Source organism: Heterocephalus glaber, unplaced genomic scaffold (assembly GCF_053883595.1).
Source record: "Heterocephalus glaber isolate CG9 unplaced genomic scaffold, H.glaber_assembly_v1.0 deba00001577, whole genome shotgun sequence".
Classification (NCBI taxonomy): domain Eukaryota; kingdom Metazoa; phylum Chordata; class Mammalia; order Rodentia; family Bathyergidae; genus Heterocephalus; species Heterocephalus glaber.
The window spans coordinates 30,061,167-30,082,956 of record NW_028258358.1 but is presented as its reverse complement, the minus strand read 5'-3'; the positions used below and the strand labels follow the sequence as shown (position 1 = coordinate 30,082,956).

The 21,790-nt window shown below is 43.9% G+C and overlaps 1 protein-coding gene across 8 annotated transcripts in view; it reads left to right on the top strand.

Annotated features, from left to right (window-relative positions):
• Positions 1-2,141: 2,141 nt before the first annotated feature.
• Positions 2,142-21,790, top strand: part of Dzip1 (DAZ interacting zinc finger protein 1) — a 54,354-nt gene continuing 34,705 nt past the window's right edge. For 7 of the 8 annotated variants that reach the window (XR_002391235.2, XR_002391234.2, XM_013067826.3 and 4 more), the window contains exons 1-9: positions 2,142-2,280; positions 2,897-2,995; positions 3,356-3,569; positions 4,541-4,728; positions 4,865-5,413; positions 8,791-8,875; positions 11,528-11,652; positions 18,820-18,981; positions 20,690-20,824. Coding sequence is in view for 6 of the 8 variants with exons in the window: in XM_013067826.3 (XP_012923280.2) it covers positions 4,726-4,728; positions 4,865-5,413; positions 8,791-8,875; positions 11,528-11,652; positions 18,820-18,981; positions 20,690-20,824 (1,059 nt within the window). In the remaining 2 variants the exon portion in view is untranslated. The remainder of the gene's footprint in view (positions 2,281-2,896; positions 2,996-3,355; positions 3,570-4,540; positions 4,729-4,864; positions 5,414-8,790; positions 8,876-11,527; positions 11,653-18,819; positions 18,982-20,689; positions 20,825-21,790) is intronic. The other variant, XM_087193037.1, reaches the window with a different exon arrangement.

Genomic DNA, 21,790 nt, shown 5'->3' with positions numbered 1-21,790 from the left:
GCCTTGGGAATTAGATTCCAAAAAATATCTACAAATATCTGGTAGTGATAAAGTAATCAGGGGACTCCAAAGCATGACATTTTGTTTTACTATAATCTTATCTAATTTATAACCCCTTCCATCTCAGCCCACCTCAAATACTAGGGCAGAACTACCTGTCTTGAGCCTTCAGAGTTTTATCTTGTTTTTTGTTGTTTTTTTCTCACCTGGGTTCTGGGGATCGAACTTGGGACTTTGTGCTTGCGAAGGGGGCAGTGGAACCACTGAGCTAAATCCCAAGCCCTATCTTGTTTTTAATCCATCTACTAGACTTGAGTCATTCAGGAGAACAAATTAATGGTCAACAGAAACTTGAAACTGGGACGTGGCCATTTTCACTACTTATACCACTAGGGAATAATCCAAGAAAGGGAGTGTAATTAGTCTGCTTTTTGTTACTGTAATGAAATGATTCAAGGTCGGGTACTTATGAAGACTCACAGTTTTAGAGGTGAGAGTCTGAACAGCATAGCACTGGATCAGGCAAGGACACCACGGCAGATGTCAGAGGGTACGCAGGAAAAAGGATCACAACTTGAAACAAGAAGCCGGAGAGCTGGGTGGGATCAGGCTTGCTCTTTGTAACTGCTCTCAGGAGAGTTTAGGAATCCAGAGGGTTTTATCTTCAATGCCCTGAGTACTTCCCACTGTGCCCTAGTTATTAAGAGTTCATCATCTCTCACCACCATATGGAGACCAAGTGTCCCTCACTTAAACCTTTGGGTGACTTTAAATCACACCAGGAAAGTTATGGTATTGGTTATTCAGATGGTTTTAAAACATATTCTCAAAATCTTTGATACTTCATCCTTTCAGAGGCAAATCTAATCTTCTTGGCTGTGGGTCAGACTTAGTAACTTGTCTGTAACAAGCAAATTTCCCTTTAAGCCTTGCTTTTCCTATATCCCACCTATTTTGATAAGTTCCATTTTATTTAGCTCAAAGTACTTGTAAATTTCTCTTGAGATTTCTTCTTTGGTCCCTGTATCATACCAAAATATATTTTTAATCTACAAATATTTGGGGATTTTTTCACTTGTTTTTCTGCTATCAATTTCTAGTTTAATTCCACTGTGATCTAGAACATACTTTTTATCGTTTACATTCTTTTACATTTGTTAAAGTGTTTTTGATGACCCAGAATGTGTTCTATCATCGTGAATGTTCCATGTGGGTTTGAGAAGAATTAGTCTCCCGTTGTTGGATAGACAAGGAAAAATACCTTTACAGTGATGTATTGTCCAGTAAATATTCTGGAGCTAGTCCTTTAGAAGTTGAGTTTCATGTTTTTGCTGTAGTAATCTTTAAGATTTTGTAAAAATAAACTCAAATTTCTCACTCTGAGTCAACATCATGGTTGAGAAAGTGCTGTATGATACTTCCTGACTTACTTATTATTTTAAAATATTGAATTCTGTTCCATTATCAGATCATGTGTTCCCAATTTTGTAAAGAAATAGTCACATTACTCGTTACCCAGGATGTCTCCCCCAATTCCCACTCCCTAATAATCTACCAAAAAAGATCCATGGCTCTCATCCTAAAGTGGCCAGAAACTGCCGTGGATTTAAATCCCAGAGTGCTGACAAAGTCTCCAATTTTGTTTTCCTTGTCACTCGAATGCAGGACTGCAACGGATAGCCTCTTGGAGGGCCGTTTCATCTGCAGAGTTCTGCGGTTAAAACGCATCCCTTCTTGGAAGAGAATCCACATATGGCCACTGTGGGAAATTAGCCCACGGCCAGGCTAACTGTAGAGTAAGAGTCAATGTGATTTCTTTTCGGAAAGCCTTCCCAGACTAGCACCCCGCGCCAGCAACAAGGGGCGCCGCTGCACCACGTGTCGGCGCCAGCTGCCGGATTGGAGGAGCGCGTTTTAGCGCTGGGGGCTTGACCCGCGCGGCCCCACCCCGCTGCCGGGAGCAGAGCAGCCGAGAGAAGCGGCCAGAAGGAACTCGCGGAGGGGAGGGGGCGGGAGGGGGGTGGGGGATCCTGAGGCTCCCGTGGACCCGAATCTGGGAAGGGCCGGAGCGGCGCCAGTCGACTCGCTTCGTCACGACTTGCCCAGACCAGACACGCTTCGTCTTGCACCCTGGAAGAAAGAACCGGCCCGCCTCTCGGGCTCGGCTGCTCCTCGGCCTCAGCGAGCCCCGCAGGCGCCAGCTGTGCCCCTGGGGTCTGGATCTTGTAACGCTCCGTCCTCCTGCAGCGCCCGGCACCCGCCCAGGAGCGCGCAGCTGGGGTGAGCCAAGGCCAGGGATGCGCCGGCCGCCCGCGGAGCTCGCTGCGCACCGGCATCTCCATGCTGGCCGCGCTGGGCCTCCTCCCGCCTCAGTCGGCCGCGATCCGCGCCGCTGCAGACCCCACTGCCAGCTTGTCCTCTGAGGAAGGGCGCCGAGGCCCCATTGGACCCCGCATCCCTCAGCCTTTGTTTTCGCGGGCTCTGCAGGCCCGTAGTGCGGTGCGCCCCGGAGGGCACTTGCGGCGCAGGGCTGGGGCCCCTGCGTGGGATGGGGCCGGAGGGAACAGGAAAGCATGCCCCCTTCTTTCCTGTTCCGGCCATCTTGGGGCCGAGATCCGACCTGAAGGGCAAGGGTGGCCAACAGCAGACGCCCCAGGCTGGAGTGGTGGCCGCGAACGGAGACACCTGGGTGCTCGGGCCCGCGGCCTTCCCTGTCGGGATCGCGGTGGGGACGTGCGGGCTGCACCCACGATTACCTGTGAGGCAAGGGTTCTCTGTCAGAAGCAGGGAAAACCGAGGGGTACGGGCCCGGGAACCGAGCGGCTAATCCGTTCGACCGTTCTTCATTCCGGTTGGGCGCACTCTGAACGCCTTCTCCGTGCGGGTTCTGCGCTAGGTGCTGCGGATACGTCGGTGAGCGAGAGAAACCACGGCCCTCGTTCCCGCTGATCCTGCAGCCCCAGTGGATGGAGCCCCGAGCCCACAGACGTGTCAGGTCGGTATCGCGACGCCTTTCAACAGATGGGGAAGTTGAGGCCTAGGGCTGGCAGACTGATTCTAGGTCAGGCAGCAAGTAAATGGAAAAATCAAACTTTGAGCCTATCTTTGTTTTTAGAAATTTTGTGCCAGGCAACAGAGAGTCGTTAATAGTTCTTTTCTCTTCTTATTTATAAAGGCTCATTAGATGTTGTGTGGATTTATGGTTTATATGGTTTATTTCCTGGATGCTTTTCCTATGGGTTTATTTCTTGTTCCCAACATCTGGAAAGTGGTACAAATATTTGATATTACAACTTTGCTTGTAGTTACTCTGAATTGTATTTTCCTTTCTTCTGTTCACGTATCTGGCTTTTAGGAAAGAAAAAAAAATTCCTGATGGTTGGTCCCAGCAGGGACTCCCGGGCGGACTGAGGAATGTGTGGACCTTCCTCAGCGCATTGATCTCTCTGTCGGTCACGAGTGTCCTTCAGAAGACTCCCAAAATGAGAGGCCTGAGGTCTGCAAGTCGCTGCTAGAAATACTTTAGTTTCTCTAGAGAATAGAATGCAGCCACCGTGCAAGTTTGCAAGGTAAATACGGTGGCCTTGTAAGGAAAGCATGACAGATGACGGCTGATGATAGTTGACGTTCCCCTCTGTTTTTACCTTCAGCATTTTGACAGTATCTTTTGGAAAGAGGAGTGAGCCCTTCTATACCTCCGGGAGGTCTCAGCTTTGTACTTTTATCAGAATGTTATGTTTAGATTGTCAATCCACAGAGGGAGAAAAAAATCTTTTTTTTTTTTTTGGTGCTGCAGATCGAACTTGGATCCTTGCCCTTGCGCAGCAGGCGGCGAAACCACTGAGCTTAAATCCCTGGGCCCCAAAAATTCTTTTAATAATAGTGCCTTGGCTGGGTACGGTGGCACACGCCTGTGATCCCAGTACTAGGGAGGCTGAAGCAGGAGGATGGCCGTGAGTTTGAGGCCAGCCTGGGCTACACACTGAGTTGAAGGCCAGTCTGAACTACAAACCTATAGCCTGTCCCCCAAAACAAGAAATTTAGAAAGCCCGCCATCACATGTGATTAATTACAAGTTCAAATTAAAAAAAACTATTTGGTGTAATATACAAAATACACCCTTAATTTTAAGCTTACAGTTTCATAAATTTTACAAATATATATAATCCCCAGCAATCACCACCACCATGGAAATGTGGAACATTACTATTACTCCAGATTTTTCTTTGGCCTCATTTAATTTTATATAGTTTTGTTGCTACATGTTGTCCAAATTGTGTGTAAAAGGTACGAATAAATAGATATTTCTAATCTCAATACCTAAGTCTAGCATAGGGGTGGATGGATAACCAGAGGATGGTAGCCGGGACCGAAAGTCCTGGGGATGGGGCTCCTTGCGCCTGTCTAAGGACATGGCACCTTTCAGCCCCAAAGGCCAAGGAGGAGGGTGGTGCTCCTGGGAGCCCGGAGGTGCCCTCTCCCGGTGGGCAGCGGGCGTGTCTCCTCGGTTTGGTCCACTAGGTCTTTTCTGGTCCCACAGGGCCCTGGGCGCCCGCTGACCGAACTCAGGCGCGTGCGCTCGCAGTTTGCTCCCGCTCCTGGCCAGGCACTGCCATAGCAACGTCCTGGACGCCCAGACCTCTGGCGGCCGCAGCGGAGGGGGACCCGCCTTCTCCCGCTCGCAAGGGCGTGGTGGCGGCGTAGGCGGCGGATTGGCTCGCAAGCATGGTAAGAGGCGAGAGGCCAGCAGAGCGCGTCCGGGGATGCCTGGCTGGGGGTGGCCAGGCTCCCCAGGACTCCCCGCTGCCTAGCCTGCCTGCCGCCTCCAACCCCGCCTCCTGCGGCGCTGTCTCTTCCCCTACAGCCCTTCCAGAAGCACGTTTACTACCCGCTGGCCAGCTGCCCCGAGGGGCCAGATGCCCCTGCGGCCGGCCCGGCCTCCATGCCCGGTCACGCCTCCAGCGCGGCGTGGGGACCCCTGCCCTTCTTCCAGTTCCGGCCGCGGCTGGAGAGCGTGGACTGGCGACGGCTGAGTGCCATCGACGTGGACAAGGTGGCGGGAGCCGTGGACGTGCTGACGCTGCAGGAGAACATCATGAACATCACCTTTTGCAAACTGGAGGATGAGAAGTGCCCGCACTGCCACTCTGGGGTGGATCCGGTGCTGCTGAAGCTCATCCGCCTGGCGCAGCTCACCATCGAGTACCTGATGCACTCGCAGGAGTTCCTCACCTCGCAGCTGCACACCCTGGAGGAGCGGCTGCGCCAGAGCCTGGGCGACTGCGAGCAGAGCAAAGAGCTGCTCGCCAAGCAGGCGGGGGAGATGAAGCTGCTCAAGGAGGAGTGTAGGCGCAGGAAGAAGATGATCTCCACCCAGCAGCTGATGATCGAGGCCAAAGCCAGCTATTATCAGGTGAGAAGCTGCGCCGTGGTCCCCAACCAGGACCCGGAACAACCCGGTTGCCATTTAAGGGACTTTCCTGCAGCACCGCCCCTTCTAGTCAGAGATTGTATCGAGCATCAGAAGAAACAGCATATTTAAGCAATACAGAAGACAGGGTTGGTTCAAGACCTTCTGCACCCGGCCCAGGAATTAATAATTAACTGCCCAGTGTTGTGTTGTCTTCATGCTGATTGGGAAACCTGTTTCCTCTTCCATCCGCTGTATGAAAAAATCAATCCTGTACAAATTGCTCTTGAGGTCAGCTCCTGAACAACCCAAAATATGATTCCGTTTATGGGTTTCTTCTCATTTAAAAAAAGTTTGAAATATTTTCAAAGTGATAAAAAGTTGCCAGAATAGTACCAAGGACTTTGATACGTCCTTCACCTTGAGTCAGCAATTATTAACATCTGCTACATTTGTTGTATTCCCTCTAGCTCCTCTTGTATATTTTTATTACTTCTGAACCATTTCAAAATGAATTAGTAGACTCCTAAATTTTTCAGTGTGTGTATTTCCTAACTTTCTCTTATAGAGAAACAGGACTTAAAGAATCAAATGTTTCTGATCTCAATCTCCATCTCTTACGGGTTAGATTAGAAATTGTTAACAGGGATTGACAGACAGTGATTAGCATATTATTTTATTTTAGCTAAAACTTGAAAGTGAGGGGAAAAATGTCCTGTCACATAAAAGATACCAGAATTAACTTGTAGAGAAATATGAAAGTCACGTAACTACTGTTATTTCAGGTTTTTTTCTCCACCTGGACAGAATATCTGAAGTCTGAACACTGTCTCGTAAAATGGTCAGGCAGCCTGTATTATTAACTTCACTTCTCAGAAATTCAACCTTGTATCTCTTTACCTCCATTTCCTTTTGTTTTGAAAAATCACAATTAGATACTAAAGACTGGAAAATATTAAAGATGTTTGCTTCCTTTTTTTTGAGACAGGGTCTCACTATGCAGCCTAGGCTGGTTTGAACTCAAGGTGATCCTCCTCCCTCAGCCTCCCTAGTGCTGGGATTACAGGTGTGTTCCACCACACCTGGCTGATACTTCCTTCTTTTTTTTTTTTTTTTTTGGTACCAGGGATCGAATTCAGGACCTTGTGCTTACTAGGCAGGCAGCGGAACCACTGAGCTAAATCCCCGGCCTTGATACTTCCTTTTTGAAGGCTTTTTTCTTTTAGAGTGTCTGTGATATTTGTTGTTTAAATGTAGCATCAGTCATATATTGATCTTTTTTTCTCAGCATTTTCTTTTTTTTTGTACGGGGGATCAAACTCAGGACCTTGCACTTTCAAGGCAGGTGGAACTACTGAGCTAAATCCCTGGTCTCAACATTTTATTATAAAAATTTATGGTTTTTTTTTTTTGGTACTGGAGATCGAACTTGGGACCTTGTGCTTGCGAGGCAGGCATTGGAACCACTGAGCTAAATCCCCAGCCCTTTATTTTTATTTTTTATTTTGAGAAAAGGTCTTACTAAGTCACCTGTTGCACAGGCAGGGCTTGAACTTCTGATCATCCTGCCTCAGCCTCCCAGAGTGCTGGGATTATAGGCATGCGCCACAATACCTGGCCCCTGTTCTCCTTTTGTAGCCTGAGGGAATTGAAGTTGGAAAGGCTGCAGCATAGTTAAGAGCACCTTCTGGGAACCTGTGTGGAGCAAGGACAGGGAAAGAGAAAGGCATGGTTTCCTGTCTTGTCCTTGCTCTAATGCTGCACATGGCTCTGGAGCCTATGTTTATGTCAGAGGCAGTGCAGGCATCCCTCTGGGCCTGTGAGTGAGCCACAGCACGCATCATGAGCACGGAAGACTGAAAGGAGCTTAAGAGAGAAGTACGCCACATGGTAGGGTGTTGGGAAACCCAAAGCTGAAGTCTAGAAGCAATCACACTGATTGCGGAGATCAGTGAGAAAAGAACATGCTAAAATGGTGCAGCAGAGGTGAAACAGCAAAAACCAGACAGAGACCCTGCAGGACAAGTGTTAGATCTCTTTGGCGAAAGACAGCAAGGGAAAAGGAGAGATGGAGGGGAACCTGTAGACTAAAAGACAGTTAAGAGACAAACCAACCAATTGTGGGATGTAAGCCTTACTTGAAGCCTATTTCAAAACTGCATTTTTTTTTTTGGTACCAGGGATCGAACTCCGGACCTTGCGCTTTCGAGGCGGGCGGTGGAACCACTGAGCTAAATCCCCGGCCCCGTTACTGTATTTTGATTGAAAGAAAGTCCATTTCTTTTGGATATACATTCTTAAATATTCACAAATGAAATACATGACATCCAGCATGTACTTCAGCATAATCCAGGGATGAGCATATAGATGAAACAAGTCGAATTTCTGCCTAACATGCCAATCAGTGTAAAAGTAAAAAAATAGAGATATTGGTCAAATTTCTTTTTTTATTCTCAGAGAATTCATTTGAGTAAGCCAGGTACTTCTAAGCATTCTTCAGTCTTGTATAAATGCTGTGAAGAAGGTAGACTGGGTCCAGGAACTTGGAGGGACTGAGCAGGAGACAATGAACAAAGGAAGTAAATAAGTGTGAAGATATTAATTGGTAAGGTGTACAGTGATACAGATAAAACAATGGAATGTGACAGACTGGCTGGAGAACCTCCTGGGAAGATCTTACTGAAGATTTGATGTTGTCCTCAGGATAGATAATGTTCCCTGGATGACATCTCCAATGTCAAGAGGATTCCATCCTTGGGAAGGTCTGGGAAAAATTAGGCAGGGAACTGCAAATGCTAAGGCCCTGAGGTTGGCAGGCTTAGGGACAGAAAGAAGCCAGCATGGCCAGAGTGTCATGAACAAGTTGGTGGTGACAGTGTGGAAGCCACTATTCTTTTTTCTTTTTTTTTGTGGTACTGGGCATCGAACTCAGGATCTTGTACTTGCAAGGCAGGCGCAGCACCACTGAGCTAAATTCCCGGGCCCTGGAAGCCACTATTCTAATGGAAGCAGCATTTGGGGTTCCAGAAAGCACCAGAAGGGCTACTTTAACTGTCAAGAGATATTTCCCTATATGCTGCTTTGTGTTTAGCTTGGGAAGAACAACCTGATTTTTATATTTATCTTCTTGGTCATGTTTGTTTGTTTTTTTTGCTACTGGGGATCAAACTCAGGACCTTACGCTTGTGAGGCAGGTGGCAGCACCACTGAGCTAACTCCCTGGCCCTTCTTAGTCATGCTTTTATTCTCCCTCACCAGGTTGGTATCTTTGGAGGAGAAAGCCCCCAAGAGGCAGTACTTCCGGGACCTGAATTTGAGCTGCAGTCAGGCAAGAAGACACTAGTTACAGACACTTGGATTTGTTGCTTTCTTCTTTCCAGTGCCATTTTTGTGACAAGGCCTTTATGAACCGTGCTTTTCTACAAAGTCATGTTCAACGCCGCCACCCTGAAGATGCTCACCTTGGTAAGGAATGAGATCTATTTCAGAGCTATTTTCTCCCTGTTCTCTTCTTCTTGTTTTCAGTGAGACAGGGCCCCGGTGTACTTCTCAATCCCTTTTAAAAGAAAGCCTCAGTCCTTTCTCGTTCAGGAAGTAAATATTGAGCCCCTACTGTATGCATGCAGTGCTATAGGTGCTGAGGATACAGCCAGAAGCTGAATGGAGAAGTCCTGCTCTTTGGAGTCTTACATCCTAATGGAGGGGCAAAGGAAGTGCTTTCACAAATAAAGGAGAAATTCTTTTCACATGCTAGCAAACGCGATGAAGATGATAAAACAGGAGAATGGGATGGAGTGTCTCTAGGTGGTCAGTGAAAGCCTCATGAGCAACTCACAGCTACTCAGGGCCCAGAATGATGATGAGGCTCCAGCCTGGTGCGAACTGGGAGAAAGGAGGAGGTGCAGGGAACACTGATTGTAAGGGGGCAGACAGTGTGTCAGAGGAACAGGAGGCCGGCAGAGCACAGTGAGGAAGGCAGCCATGTGTGTTGGGGCTGGAGGGGTAGAGCCTGTGAAGGCTCCCGCTGGAATGTGCATTTTGGGGTTAGCATAATGAGAAGCCACTAGAGGCTTTTAGTGGGGGAGGGTTGCAATCTAATTTTTCCCTTGAAGTGGTCCCTCTAGCTGTGCATGGAGAATAGACTCCAGGGCCCACAGTTGGTGCAGGATGAGTAGTACACAGAAGCACAGGTGAGAGAAGTAGCCTGGACCAGGATGGTTGCAGGGCAGAGGGGGAGATAAAGATGAAAGGAAATGTATTGGGCAGAGTCTAGAGACATGAGTCAGAGCGAGAGGCAGAGATGGAACAAATGTGAACGGTGGTGACGCTCAGTGTGATGGGCTGGGAGTGGGCAGTGGCTTGGCGGAGGAAGCAGACTGGGGAGCTTGTGTTGCCAATAGGTACATTTACATCACACGTAGAATAGCTATGAAGTGGGCACCCGGAGGTCTGCAGCTCCAGGAAGGGAGAGACTGGGCTGGAGAAAGGAATCTGGGCGTCACTGGAGGAGAGCTGAGCTGACTGAGGTCACCTAGGTGGAGGACAGAAGATGCAGCGTCAAGACTCTCCCCACACTAGAGCCCAGAAAGAGCAGGTGGAGGTTGAGAAGTAGCGTCTGTGGGCAGGAGGGAGATCTGGAGAGTGTTCTGTTATGGAAACAAAGTATTTCTAGGAGACAGTGGTCCAGTGTATATAATGTTCCTGAGGCACAGAACAAGGTGCAGGTAGGGAACTGACTGTTGTTATCAAGGGGTCATGGGTGACCTTGATGTAGCAGCTGCAGTGGATTGGTAGGGACCAGAGCTCTGAGTGAGCTGAGCTGAGAATTGTAAGGGAGTAGTTCTATCAGGTATGGATGTAGATTTCACTAATGTTTTCTGGGCAGGATGCAGGGACAGAGGCATCATCTGAATCGAAATGTGGGACTAAGGGAAATTTGTTTTGTTTGATGTGGGAGATGTGTTTGGGTGCCAGTGGGAACTAACTGGACTATAGAGGTGGAGATGAAAATGCGCGAGAGAGGAGAGGATTCTGTGGCTTACCAAGGAACCAGGACTCTTACTACTATTTAAATGTTGTCAAAGCAAAGAATGTAAGTTTTCTTTTTCCATGAGCAGATGAAAGCTTTCTGCTGCACTAACCTCAGAAACACTCACTGACCATAAATGTTTTCAGTATCTAGGTTTATCTACTTAGTTTGTTACTCCTCCATTTTGGGGGAGTCTCTTTCCATTCCTGCCCATTTCAAGTAAATTGATTTATTTAGGAAATAGCTAAGGTTTGTGGGAACAGAATACAATTCCATTTGTAAGTCATGGACCATTTTGATAGAACATAACAATATGTTGGAAAAAATGAGAAAGATGAAAAAGTTTAATTAATCTACCATTCTTCAGTGTGAAACTGACCTTCTTTCTCTTCTGTTTCAGTATCTTATTCTATCATACTCGTTTCAGAGAGTATTTCGAACTCTGAAATGAGTATTATTTCTTCAGATCATCTTTGAGATTCTGACTTTCTACTTTGGTTTCCATACCTTTCATGTCTACACTCACAGACACATGTATATCCATTCAGTCATGTGTACATCTTCATGTAAGTACATGTACATAAATATTCTTCCCTTCACTTGTTGCTTCCTTTTACAACTTTTCAGTTTCTTGCTTTTGCCCTAGCTGACAGGGTATGGCCCGAGTTTGTGTTCTGAATGGCAGCCCACTGCTTGTATTAGCATTGACGGGGTCTCCAGGAGAGTTTGGTGGGAGCTGGAAGAATGGTGGCCATAGCGATTTCAATATGGTGGCACCTGGCGTGGAAGCCTTTGCTTCCCTCCTCTGATTGAGACAGGCACCTCTAGCAGAGCTCAGAGAGCCAGTGAGTCAAATCCAATCTCAACACAGTGGCTGAAGGAATCTACTAATAGTTAATTCTTTCCCCAGTCATATGAAGGGCTCTCAGTAAACACTAAAGAACAAACATGGGTTCGTGGGATGAAACAGATAATAATATCCCAAGTAAGAGCAGTTGCCTTTGTGTTATTAGTAGGATTGTGCCCCGTAAGTTTTCAGTTGAGTCTTGTAAAGATGGTGTTCTAACGAGATTTTCTGTTGCACACAGAGTATAAAGCAAAGGCACAGACCGACAAGCTCCAGAAGGAGGTTGACATGCTGAAGGATCAGCTGCAGCTGACCAGGTCTCAGTTGGAGGCTGCCCAGCATGCCCATGCAGTCAGATTCTCCAAGGTGTGGTGCAACATTCTGAACCTATAGTATTTTCATTACGCTTAACTCTGTAATTCCTTTGTCCCATGGACTCTTATAAATAGAGGACCCTTAGGGGTTTGTAGAACTTAATAAAATGTAGTTGTATTTTGTGTTGTCAGTCTACTGTTAGCCTAAGATACTGTTAGTATCTTACTACAAAGCACATTCCTGGAAACAGTTCTTTATCTTTTTATTTTTTAATTCAAGCAAAATTCATTCATCGCTAACACAAGTAATCTTTCTTTTTGGTGTAAAACAGCTCACGTTTATTATGTTCCATTACATTTCTGTGAGTCTCAAGTCTCACTAGGGTAAAATCAAGGTGTCAGGAGGGCCATGTTCCTTATTGGAAGACAGTATTTCTTGCTTGTTCGGGTTGTTGGCAGGATTCAGTTCCATGCATTCGTGGGCTGAGGTCCCCACTTTCTTCCAGGCTGTGCACTGAAGGCTGCTCCTACTTTCCTTGTCGGCTCATGGTCCTCTGCCTCCCTGTTCAGAGCTACCAGAGGGGGTCGAGGCTCTCTGGCGTGTCATGTCTCATCTCTTCTGTTGTCCCTTTCATCCATGTGTCAGCCCTGGTGTGGGCTTGGAATGTCACGTTCAGTAATTCAGGGATGACGAAGGCCTAGGAGGAAAGCTGGCTGTTATGTGTCCGTCATGATGGGGACTCTGTGGACCCTGAGCATGCCATCGCTGTCCCGCAGAGGATCAGCTTGGTGTACTTCCTGGGAAAGGAAGACCAGAAAGAGCAGTTCTCTCTTGTTGGAGCCGAAGTAATGCAGTATGCGTAGTTCTTTCTTGTTTCCCCAATGGGGATAGGAAGAACAGAAGTAGCAAGTTACTTCACAAATGCAGTGATGGAACCTTCTGTCTTGTACATGGGCTCTCTCTGTTCTTACTATTACTTTTTGGGAAGGGCTCTCTCTCTTTAAAAATATTATGGTAAATTCATATAGCATAAAACATACCAACTTAATAATTTTTAAATGTGTAACTCAGGAGCATTGAGTATAATCTATTGTTTTTTTTTTTTCCTTTTCTATTTTTTTTGGTACCAGGGATTGAACTCATGTCCTTGCACTTGCACAGCAGGCAGCGAAACCACTAAGATAAATCCCCGGCCCATTATAATCTACTGTTTTGCAGCCATACAAACAGAACTTTTTTGCAAAACTGAAACTCTGTGCCCTTTAAACAACAACCCTCCACTCCCCTGTCCTCTCAGCCTCTGTTTCTGTGAATTTGACATAGCTAGCTACTTCATGTACATGGAATCATACAGTATGTCTTTTTGTGTTTGGCTTACTTCACTTAGAATAATGGCCTTGGGCCGGGGATTTCGCTCAGTGGTTCCACCGCCTGCTGTACAGGCTCAAGGACCCGAGTTCGATCCTTGGTACCAAAAAAAAAAAAAAAAAATAATGGCCTCAATCATATTGTAGCATGGGTCAGAATCTCCTTCCTTTTTAAGGCTAAGATTTCATTGTATGTCTACCCCATATATATATATATATATATATATTTTTTTTTTTTTTCCGTCCTGGGAATTGAACTCAGGACCTTGTGCTTGAGAGGCAGGTGGCGGCACCACTGAGCTAAATCCCTGGCCCATACTACGTTTTATTTGTCCATTCATCTATCTTTGCACACTTAGATTGCTTCTACCTCTTGGCTACTGCGAATGATGCTGCCACAAACATGAGTGTTCACATATTTCTTTGGGACATAGCCATTTTACAGTGTACAGTTCAGTGGCATGTAGTGTATTAATAAAGTAGTGCAGGGCTGGGGATTTAGCTCAGTGGTTCTGCTGCCTGCCTCAAAAGCATAAGGTCCTGAATTCAATCCCCAGTACCAAAAAAAAAAATAATAATAATAATGTAGCGCAACCAGCAACTCTCTAGTTTCAAAAATTTTCAGCAGCCAAGAAAAATAACCTGTACCCAGTAAGTGGTCAGTTGTACTGAAGATTGAAGATAAGTCTTCTTTTTGTGTCTGTGGATGTCTATTCTATAGATATTATACAAAAGTAATTGTGTAATATGTGACCTTTTATATCTGGCTTCTTTCACTTAGCATATTAATTTTGAGATTCATCGTGGTTGTAGCATATATCAGTCCTTTATTTTTTCTTGTAGGTGAGTAATAGTCTTGTGTGCCAATACCGCAATTCATTCACTAATGGACATTTGGTTTCTACCTTTTGACTATGACGAACAGTGTTGCTATGTACATTCTCATGCAAGTTCCTATGTGGACATATGGTCTGATTTTTCTCGGATATCTAAGAATGAAATTGCTGGGTCATATGGTGATTCTGTGTTTAACTTTTAGAAGAAACATCAGACTTTTCCACAGTGGCTGTTTTACTTTAGATTTCCACGTGTAATGTCTGAAGGCTCCTATTTTTTCACATCCAACACTCATTCTTTTCTGCTTTGTGTATGTACATGGTGCTAGGGAATGAATCCAGGGCTTTATGCACGCTAGGCAAGTGTGCACTATGTAGTTATATCCCCAGACCTTTTTAAAATTCCGTGTTATGATAGGATCTTGCTATGTTGCCCAGGCTGGCCTCAAGCTTGTGAGCCTCTTGCCTCAGCCTCCCGTAGTGTTGGGATTATGGGGATGCACCTCCATCTCCAGCTAGCTTTAGCTCTTATATTTAGATTGATGGCCCATTTTGAGTGAATTTTTACATGTGGAGTGAGGTTAGAATCCAACTTTTGTATGTAGTTACCCAGTTTCCCAGCACCATTTATTTATTTATTTATTTATTTTAAAAATTCTCTTTTTGGTACATTTTAGTTATACAGTGCATTTACATTTATCATTGGGTGCTTGTACCTGTACATGATGTATCTTGGTTCTTATTTTTTTCCCCGTTACCTGTGCGCCCTTCACCCCCTCCACCCTTCCCTATTTACATAGATTTCGTTTCCATTTTTTTCTTTTCTCATAATTTTTCCTATTCCTTCTTTACTTTCCCCTTCCCCTCCCACCACCCCTACACCTTTGGACCTTTTCCTTTTTCAAATTGTCAGTTATTCGTTTTAATCATTTTAATCCTTATTTACACTTTCAGTTTCTCACACTAGAGAAACTATTGGATATTTACACATGTGTGTCCTATTTATTTCACTTAGGAGTGTGGCCTCAATATGCATCCATTTAGCTATAAATATCTCTAGTTTCTCTTTCTTTATGGCTAAGTGTTACTCTATTTTATTAAAACACCAGATCTTCTCTATCCAGTTTCCAGTTGATGGGCACTTGGGCTGTTTCCAAGCTTTAGCTATTACAAACTGTGCCGCTATAAACATGGGCCAGCACCATTTATTGACAATAGTGTTCTTTCTCTCACTGAATGGTCTTAATACCCTAGTTGAAAATCGGTTGGCTGTAGATGTTTGGGTTTACTTCTGGACTCTTCGTTCCATTTAATTGGTGTCTATGTCTAGTCTTATGCTAATGCCATACTATTTTGATTACTGTAGCTTTGTAGTAAGTTTTGTTGGGGGTGGTACTGGGGATCGACCTCGGGTCCTTGCACTTGAGAGGCAGGCAGCAGAATCACTAAGCTAAATCCCTGGCTCATGTAGTAAGTTTTGATATCATGAAATATGAGTTCTCTGAATTTGTTTTTTTAATACTGTTTTGGTTATTCAGAGTTCCTTTCAGTTCCATATGGATTTGAGAATTACCTTTTCTATTTCTGAAAAAAAAAAGGCTATTGGAATGAGAGTGCATTGAATCTGTTGATTGTTTTCAGAAGTATTGGCAATAGTAAATCTGCCCATCCATGAATATGGGCTCTCCCATTTATTTAGGTGACCTTTAATACTTTTCAGCAATGCTTTAGAATTTTCAGAGTAGAAATCTTTCACCTTTTTAGTTAAATTTATTCCTAGGTATTACTCTTTTGTAAATGTTATTATGGGCATATCATTCCATTTTGTAAATAGAATTGTTTTCTTAATTTTCTGTTAAGGTCATTCATTGCTGATATATAGAAACATAAATGATTTTTGCATGCTAACTTTGTGCTCTGTAACTTTGTTGAATTATTCTAGTGCTTTTTTGTGGATTCTATGTGACTGTCTACATATATAATCATATCATCTGCAAATAGAGATAGTTTTGCCTCTTCCTTTTCAATTTGGACACCTTTTTTCTTTTTCATGACTGATTACTCTGGCTAGGACCTCTAGTACAACATTGAATAGCAGTGGTAAAAGCAATGAAAGAAGTGTAACAATACTTTGTTTTGTCCCTGGTCATGGGGGAAAATTTTCAGTCTTTCATAGCAGGTTGTTAACTGGGTTCTTCATAGGTACCTTTGATTATGTTAAAAAGCTTGCTTTCTGTAGGAGGATTGAATTTGGTCAGATGCTTTGTGTGTTTATAGAGAAGATCACATTGTGTTGTTTCCTTCATTCTGTTAATGTAGTATATTATATTCACTGACTTTATGTTAAACCAGCTGTATTCTAAGTACATACTCCTTGCTCATGGTGTATAAATCTTTTTTGTTTGGTTGGTTTTTTGTTTTTTTGTTTTCGGTACTGGGGATCGAACTCAGGACCTTGCACTTGCAAGGCATATGGCGGCACCACTGAGCTAAATCCCCGGCCCTGGTTTTTTGTTTTTAGAGGAAGGGTCTTTCTTTGTAGTTTAGGCTGGCCTTGAACTCACTATGTAGCCCACGCTGGCCTGGAACTCGAAAAAGATCCTCCTGCCTCAGTCTCCCGAGTGCTGGGATTACAGATTTTTGCCACCATGCCTGGCCTGGTGTATAATCAATCCTTTTAATGTGCTGTTGTATTTGCTTTGCTAATATTTGGTTGAGAATTTTTGTGTGTTTTAAGGAGTTAATGGCATGTGGTTGTCTGTTCCTGTGGTGTCTTTGGCTGCCTTTGGTATCAGGATAATATAGACCTGATAGGATGCTTTAGGAAATGTTTTCCTCTATTTTTTTTTTTTTAAAGTTTGCGTAGGATTTGTATTAATTTTTCTTTATAAATAGTTGGTAGAATCAACACTAAAACCTTCTGGCTCTGGTCCAAAGGGAGATTTTTGATTACTAATTAACTCTCTTGTTCCAAGTCTATAGAAATTTTCTTTTTTCATCTTGTGTCACTTTTGGTAATTTGTGTATTTCTAAGAATTTGTCCACTTCATCTAGGTTATCTAATTTGTTGGTGTGTGTTGTTCATTCTTTTATCTTATGGTCCCTTTAATTTCTCTGAGTTTGGTAGCAATGTTCTCACTTTCATTTCTTAGGCTAACTGTAGGTTTGCCAATTTTGTGGACCTTTTCAATGAAGCGACTTTTGTTTTTGGCAGTTCTCTCTATTACTTTTCTAGTCTATTTTGTTTATCTTTGTTTTAAACATCATTTTTTTTTCCTTTTGCTGGTTTGGGGTTTAATTTGCTCATCTTTTTCCTATTTCTTTTTCTTTTTTTTTTTTGGTACCAGGGATTGAACTCAGGTCCTTGCGCTTGCGAGGCAGGCAGTGGAACCACTGAGCTAAATCCTCGGCCCAACTTTTGCCTATTTCTTAGGGTTAAATTTAGGGTGATGACTTGAGATTTTCTTTTTGAGTATAGGATTTTATAGCTGTAGATTACCCTCTCTGCACTGATTTGGCTGAATCTCAAATGTTTTGGTATTTTGTGGGGTTTTTTGTTTTTTTTGAGACAGGATATTGTTTTATAATTCAGGCTGGCCTCGAACTCACTGTGTAGCCTAGGCAGGCCTGAAACTTTCGGCAATCCTTCTGCCTCAGCCTTCTGAGTGCTGGGATTACAGACATGTGTCACCACACCCAGCTAGTATTCTGTGTTTTAATTTTCATTTACCTCAAAGGATTTTCCAGTTTGCCTAGTGAAATTTTCTTTGACCTATTGATTATTTAAGGATATTTGTTTAATTTCCATATATTTGTTAATTGTACAGCTTTCTCTTACTGATTTCTGGCTTAATTCTATTGTGACTGGAGAAGATTCTTTGCATGAATTAAATCTTTTTAAATTTAAGAAACATTTTATGATTTAACATATGGTATCTCCTGGTGAATGTGCCATGTGCATTTAAGAAGAATGTGCATTGTGCTGTTGTTGAGGTCAGGGTTCTGAATATATCGGTTAGATCTAATTGCATTATAGTGTTGTTCAGGTCCCCAGTGCAGGTTAAAAAACTGAAGGTCATCAAGATAGCAAGTGGACTAGACCTTGAAAGTAGTTCATATGAATTTGAATTTATATTTGGGGGGGCTTCTCCACCCAAATTGATACAGTGTCAAGGAAGATTTTTCTGTTGCTTCCCTGGAAGAGTTAAAAACATCATAATACAATGATACATGCGTACTGATAGCAGCACAATTCATGGTAGCTAAATCTTGGAAGTGGCCTATATAGCTATCAGCAGATGAATGGATAAAAGAAATGTGGTATTTATATACAATGAAGTCCTGTGCTGTCAAAAAGAAGTATAAACCAAAAAAAAAAAAAGAAGAAGTGTAAACCTGAGTCATTTGTAGGAAAGTGGATGCATTTTGAGAATATAATGTTAAGTGAAATAAATCAGACACACAAGGTTAGATGTCACTTGGTTTTTCTTATATAATAATCCCAAAGCATAAAGAACAAAATGAAAGATAGAGAATAGAGAGTGGAGAGACAGATCTTCTGCACACGGGAAGGGGGACAAGACATGGGGGAGGGGAGAGAAAAGAGGGGAGGAATGAAAAAAATTAAGATGTTATGTATCTGTACTGATTCCCCACAAAGAACAGAATCATTACATACTGCAAACGTGTGCTAATAAAAAATGCACATTGAAAACCAGTGTGTCTGTATTTTACCCATTCCATCGTGTTTTCTGAACAAGCTCACAGAATACAGCTGAAGGCCTGTGGTTTCTGAGTAGGTACTTTAAGGAATGCAAGGACCAGGGATGATGTATGGCGCCTTTAGTGTGGAAGAATCATTGTGCACAGCCCTGCCACTATAGGAAGTGTGAGCCTAACTGAAAGAAGCAATAGAAGCTAAGAGATTTCAGGTGAAGCTGTGACCCCTTGTTGTAAATCTTGCACATTTGCCTCATAAGGCCGTGTATTAAAGCCACATATTAAAATACTTTCAGGAATATGAAATGCAGAAAACAAAAGAGGAAGACTTTCTGAAGTTATTTGACAAGTGGAAAGAAGAAGAAAAGGAGAAGCTAGTTGATGAAATGGAAAAAGTCAAGGAGATGTTTATGAAGGAGTTTAAAGAATTAACTTCCAAGAATTCAGCATTAGAATATGTAAGTATTAAACCTACGTTATTGTGCCGATTGTCTTGAGGATTCCCTTTTTTTTGGTACCGGGGGATCGAACTTTGGACCTTGGGCTTGCAAGGCAGGCAGTGGAGCCACTGAACTACATCCCTGGCCCTCGGTTGTCTTGAGAGGTGGAGTTGGAATGCATTATGGCCAGAGGAAAGTACTTTACTGGCCCTGGGTTAGACACCTCTCTCAGATCTCTGAGGAGCTTGGGGCACCCAGAAAACAGAGCAAGTCAGAGGAAGTTGTTTTGTTGAGAGTGAGAGCTTGGTCCCAGCTGTGTTAGGGTTGACATTGGTTGTGCATTTGGTTGACATAGTAGAGGGTCCCTTTGTCCGTATCTGGTTAGCTTTACACTGCCTTAAACTGGAAACCCCTCCCCATCATGGCACGAAAGGCCGACCCCTAACACCAGCATGGGAGGGGAAGGGATCTGACCCGGAAAGAATAAACAAGAACTCTTGCCAAGCTCATTTGTCACCCCTGTTCTGTCTGGTGAGGAGGATGGGCCCTGTGGCATGCAGGATCTGGCTAAATGAGCCTCAGACCCCTAGGGCAACAGCCCTGGTCCATACTACCCTAGTCACACGCATGGCTGATAGACACCTCTCATCCCTTCTGCGAATCTGGGGCCTTTCTCCCCTGACTCCTTCTTGGTTGGAGGAAAGGAAAGAGGAAACCTGCGGGCCGGTCCTTGAGCTCCCTCTAGGGGCCAACAAGTTTTAGAAACAAAGGCTATTTCAGGATGACTGCTAAGGTCCTTCTCTAAACGCTTCATTTTCAGCTAATGCCCTTCTTCTGTCCCAGAATCCCATCCAGTGCACCAGTCACATTTAGTTGTCCTATCTCCTTAGACCCCTCTTGGGTTTTGGCAGCCTTGTTTTTGATGACCTTCACACTTTGGAGGAATACTGCCCAGTTATACTGGATAAACCCTAATCCTGGTTGTTGAGATTTATCTGATGTTTTTCTCATATTGGGTTTACATGTAATAGCAAGGGTACACACTGTCTCCATGATTTATCATTGTTGTGGGCCTTGCTCACCTGGCTGAGCTAGTGTTTATCAGAGGAATTATCTTTACTGAAAAGTTACTTCACCCCGCCTTTTTTTAAATGAAGTCACTGTGAACAGCCCATATGTAAAGAATAGGGAGTTTCACCACCTGCCGTGCAAGCGCAAGGACCCAAGTTCGATCCCCGGTACCAAAAAATAAATAAATAAATAAAATTAAAAAATAAAGAACAGGGAAATGTGGTCCCCATTCTTTTGTTTTTCAAGTTGATGTTTTACCTCCTGTAGTTTTCTGAGGAGTTTTTTGTGGGGGTAACTTTGAGGGTAATATAGCAAGGGTAAAATTAAAACATTATATCCCTGGTGGATTTACTCATGTCTCCACATGGTGTGAGCCTCTCACTAAATTATCCTAAGAATCTGCTGCATCCAGTTAAAACCCATTGTCTAAGATTAGAAAGTTAGGTTTGCCTTTCCCCTTCTCACACTGATGGAAAGTCTAGAAAGCACGAGAAACAAGCTGGGAGAGCTACAGGAAGGGGTGGTGGGAGAAGCATGAGGCGCGCCCAGGGAGGTGTCAGGTTGATAAATGGCTTCATGCTCCCCAGTTATATTCAGTGTTTCAGGCTTGTAAGAGTATAACATTTGTACTGGGATTTTGAATTTTCTTTTATAGCAGTTGTCAGAAATCCAGAAGTCCAATATGCAAATCAAGTCCAACATAGGCACGCTGAGAGATGCACATGAGTTTAAAGAAGACCGCCCGAACCCCCAGGATTTCCAGAATGTGATGCAGCTGCTTGACAGCCAGGTACGTGAAGGAGCAGTAACTGCAGTAGATTCTTGGTGTTTTTCAGAGCAGTCATTTATAGTAAATGTCCTCTGCCCAAAACGACTTTGTCTCCTTCAGTGACCATGAAGGTGACTAGTTCACCTAACACCCAACACATGCCACATTCATTATAGGTGTTCATTAAATGCTTGTTGTTGAGTAGTTATATGGATACAAAACAGGAGGCAGAATTGTTTCAGTTTTTCCCTGACATAATGTCAAGGTGAGCTGGTATTACTAACCAGTTGACATTATTATTTGATTTTTCATATTTCAGATGTAGATCTCACTTTCAAAAGGCACACAAAGACGTATTGAGGCACCAATTAATTTGTAGAGCTTGATTGCACCACTTCATTGTTGAACTGATGACGTTTTACATTACTTAAACATCATTACAGTCACTCGGAAATGAACCTATGTAATTGGCACAATCTTGTCGTGGCAGTTTTGGTGTTAGTGGTTTATATGTTGGTTTTTTTGGGACCTATATTTGCAAGGCAGGGCACAGTGCCACTGAGCTAAATCTCCAGCCCTTGGTCTTAGTGGTTTAGAGAAGCAATTGTTTTAAAACCATGGAACAGATAGAGATTTGAGCTTATAAATTCCACATGTAAAAAAAAAAAGCCTGTGTTACTTCGGAGAAGGTAAGTATAATTTTGAAGTATGGACTGCTTCTTTTCTCTTCAACACTCATGTCCTACCTACCTCCTCTCAGCCAGGCCAAGTATGTCTAAAACCCTTTGGTGACCCCAGTTTCACAAGATGCAGTCCTGAATTCCCAGCTGGCGTGCTTTTTCCCTGGACAAGGCCTTGTGTTAATTCTTTTCCCACCTGCGAGTGGCTGCCCTGCAAGGCGCCTGTTGCAGGGTTGAGGACTAGGAGTCAGGGCCTGAACTATTGACACTTGCTCCCAGCAGGCTGGAAACCCCCGACTGTCTCCTG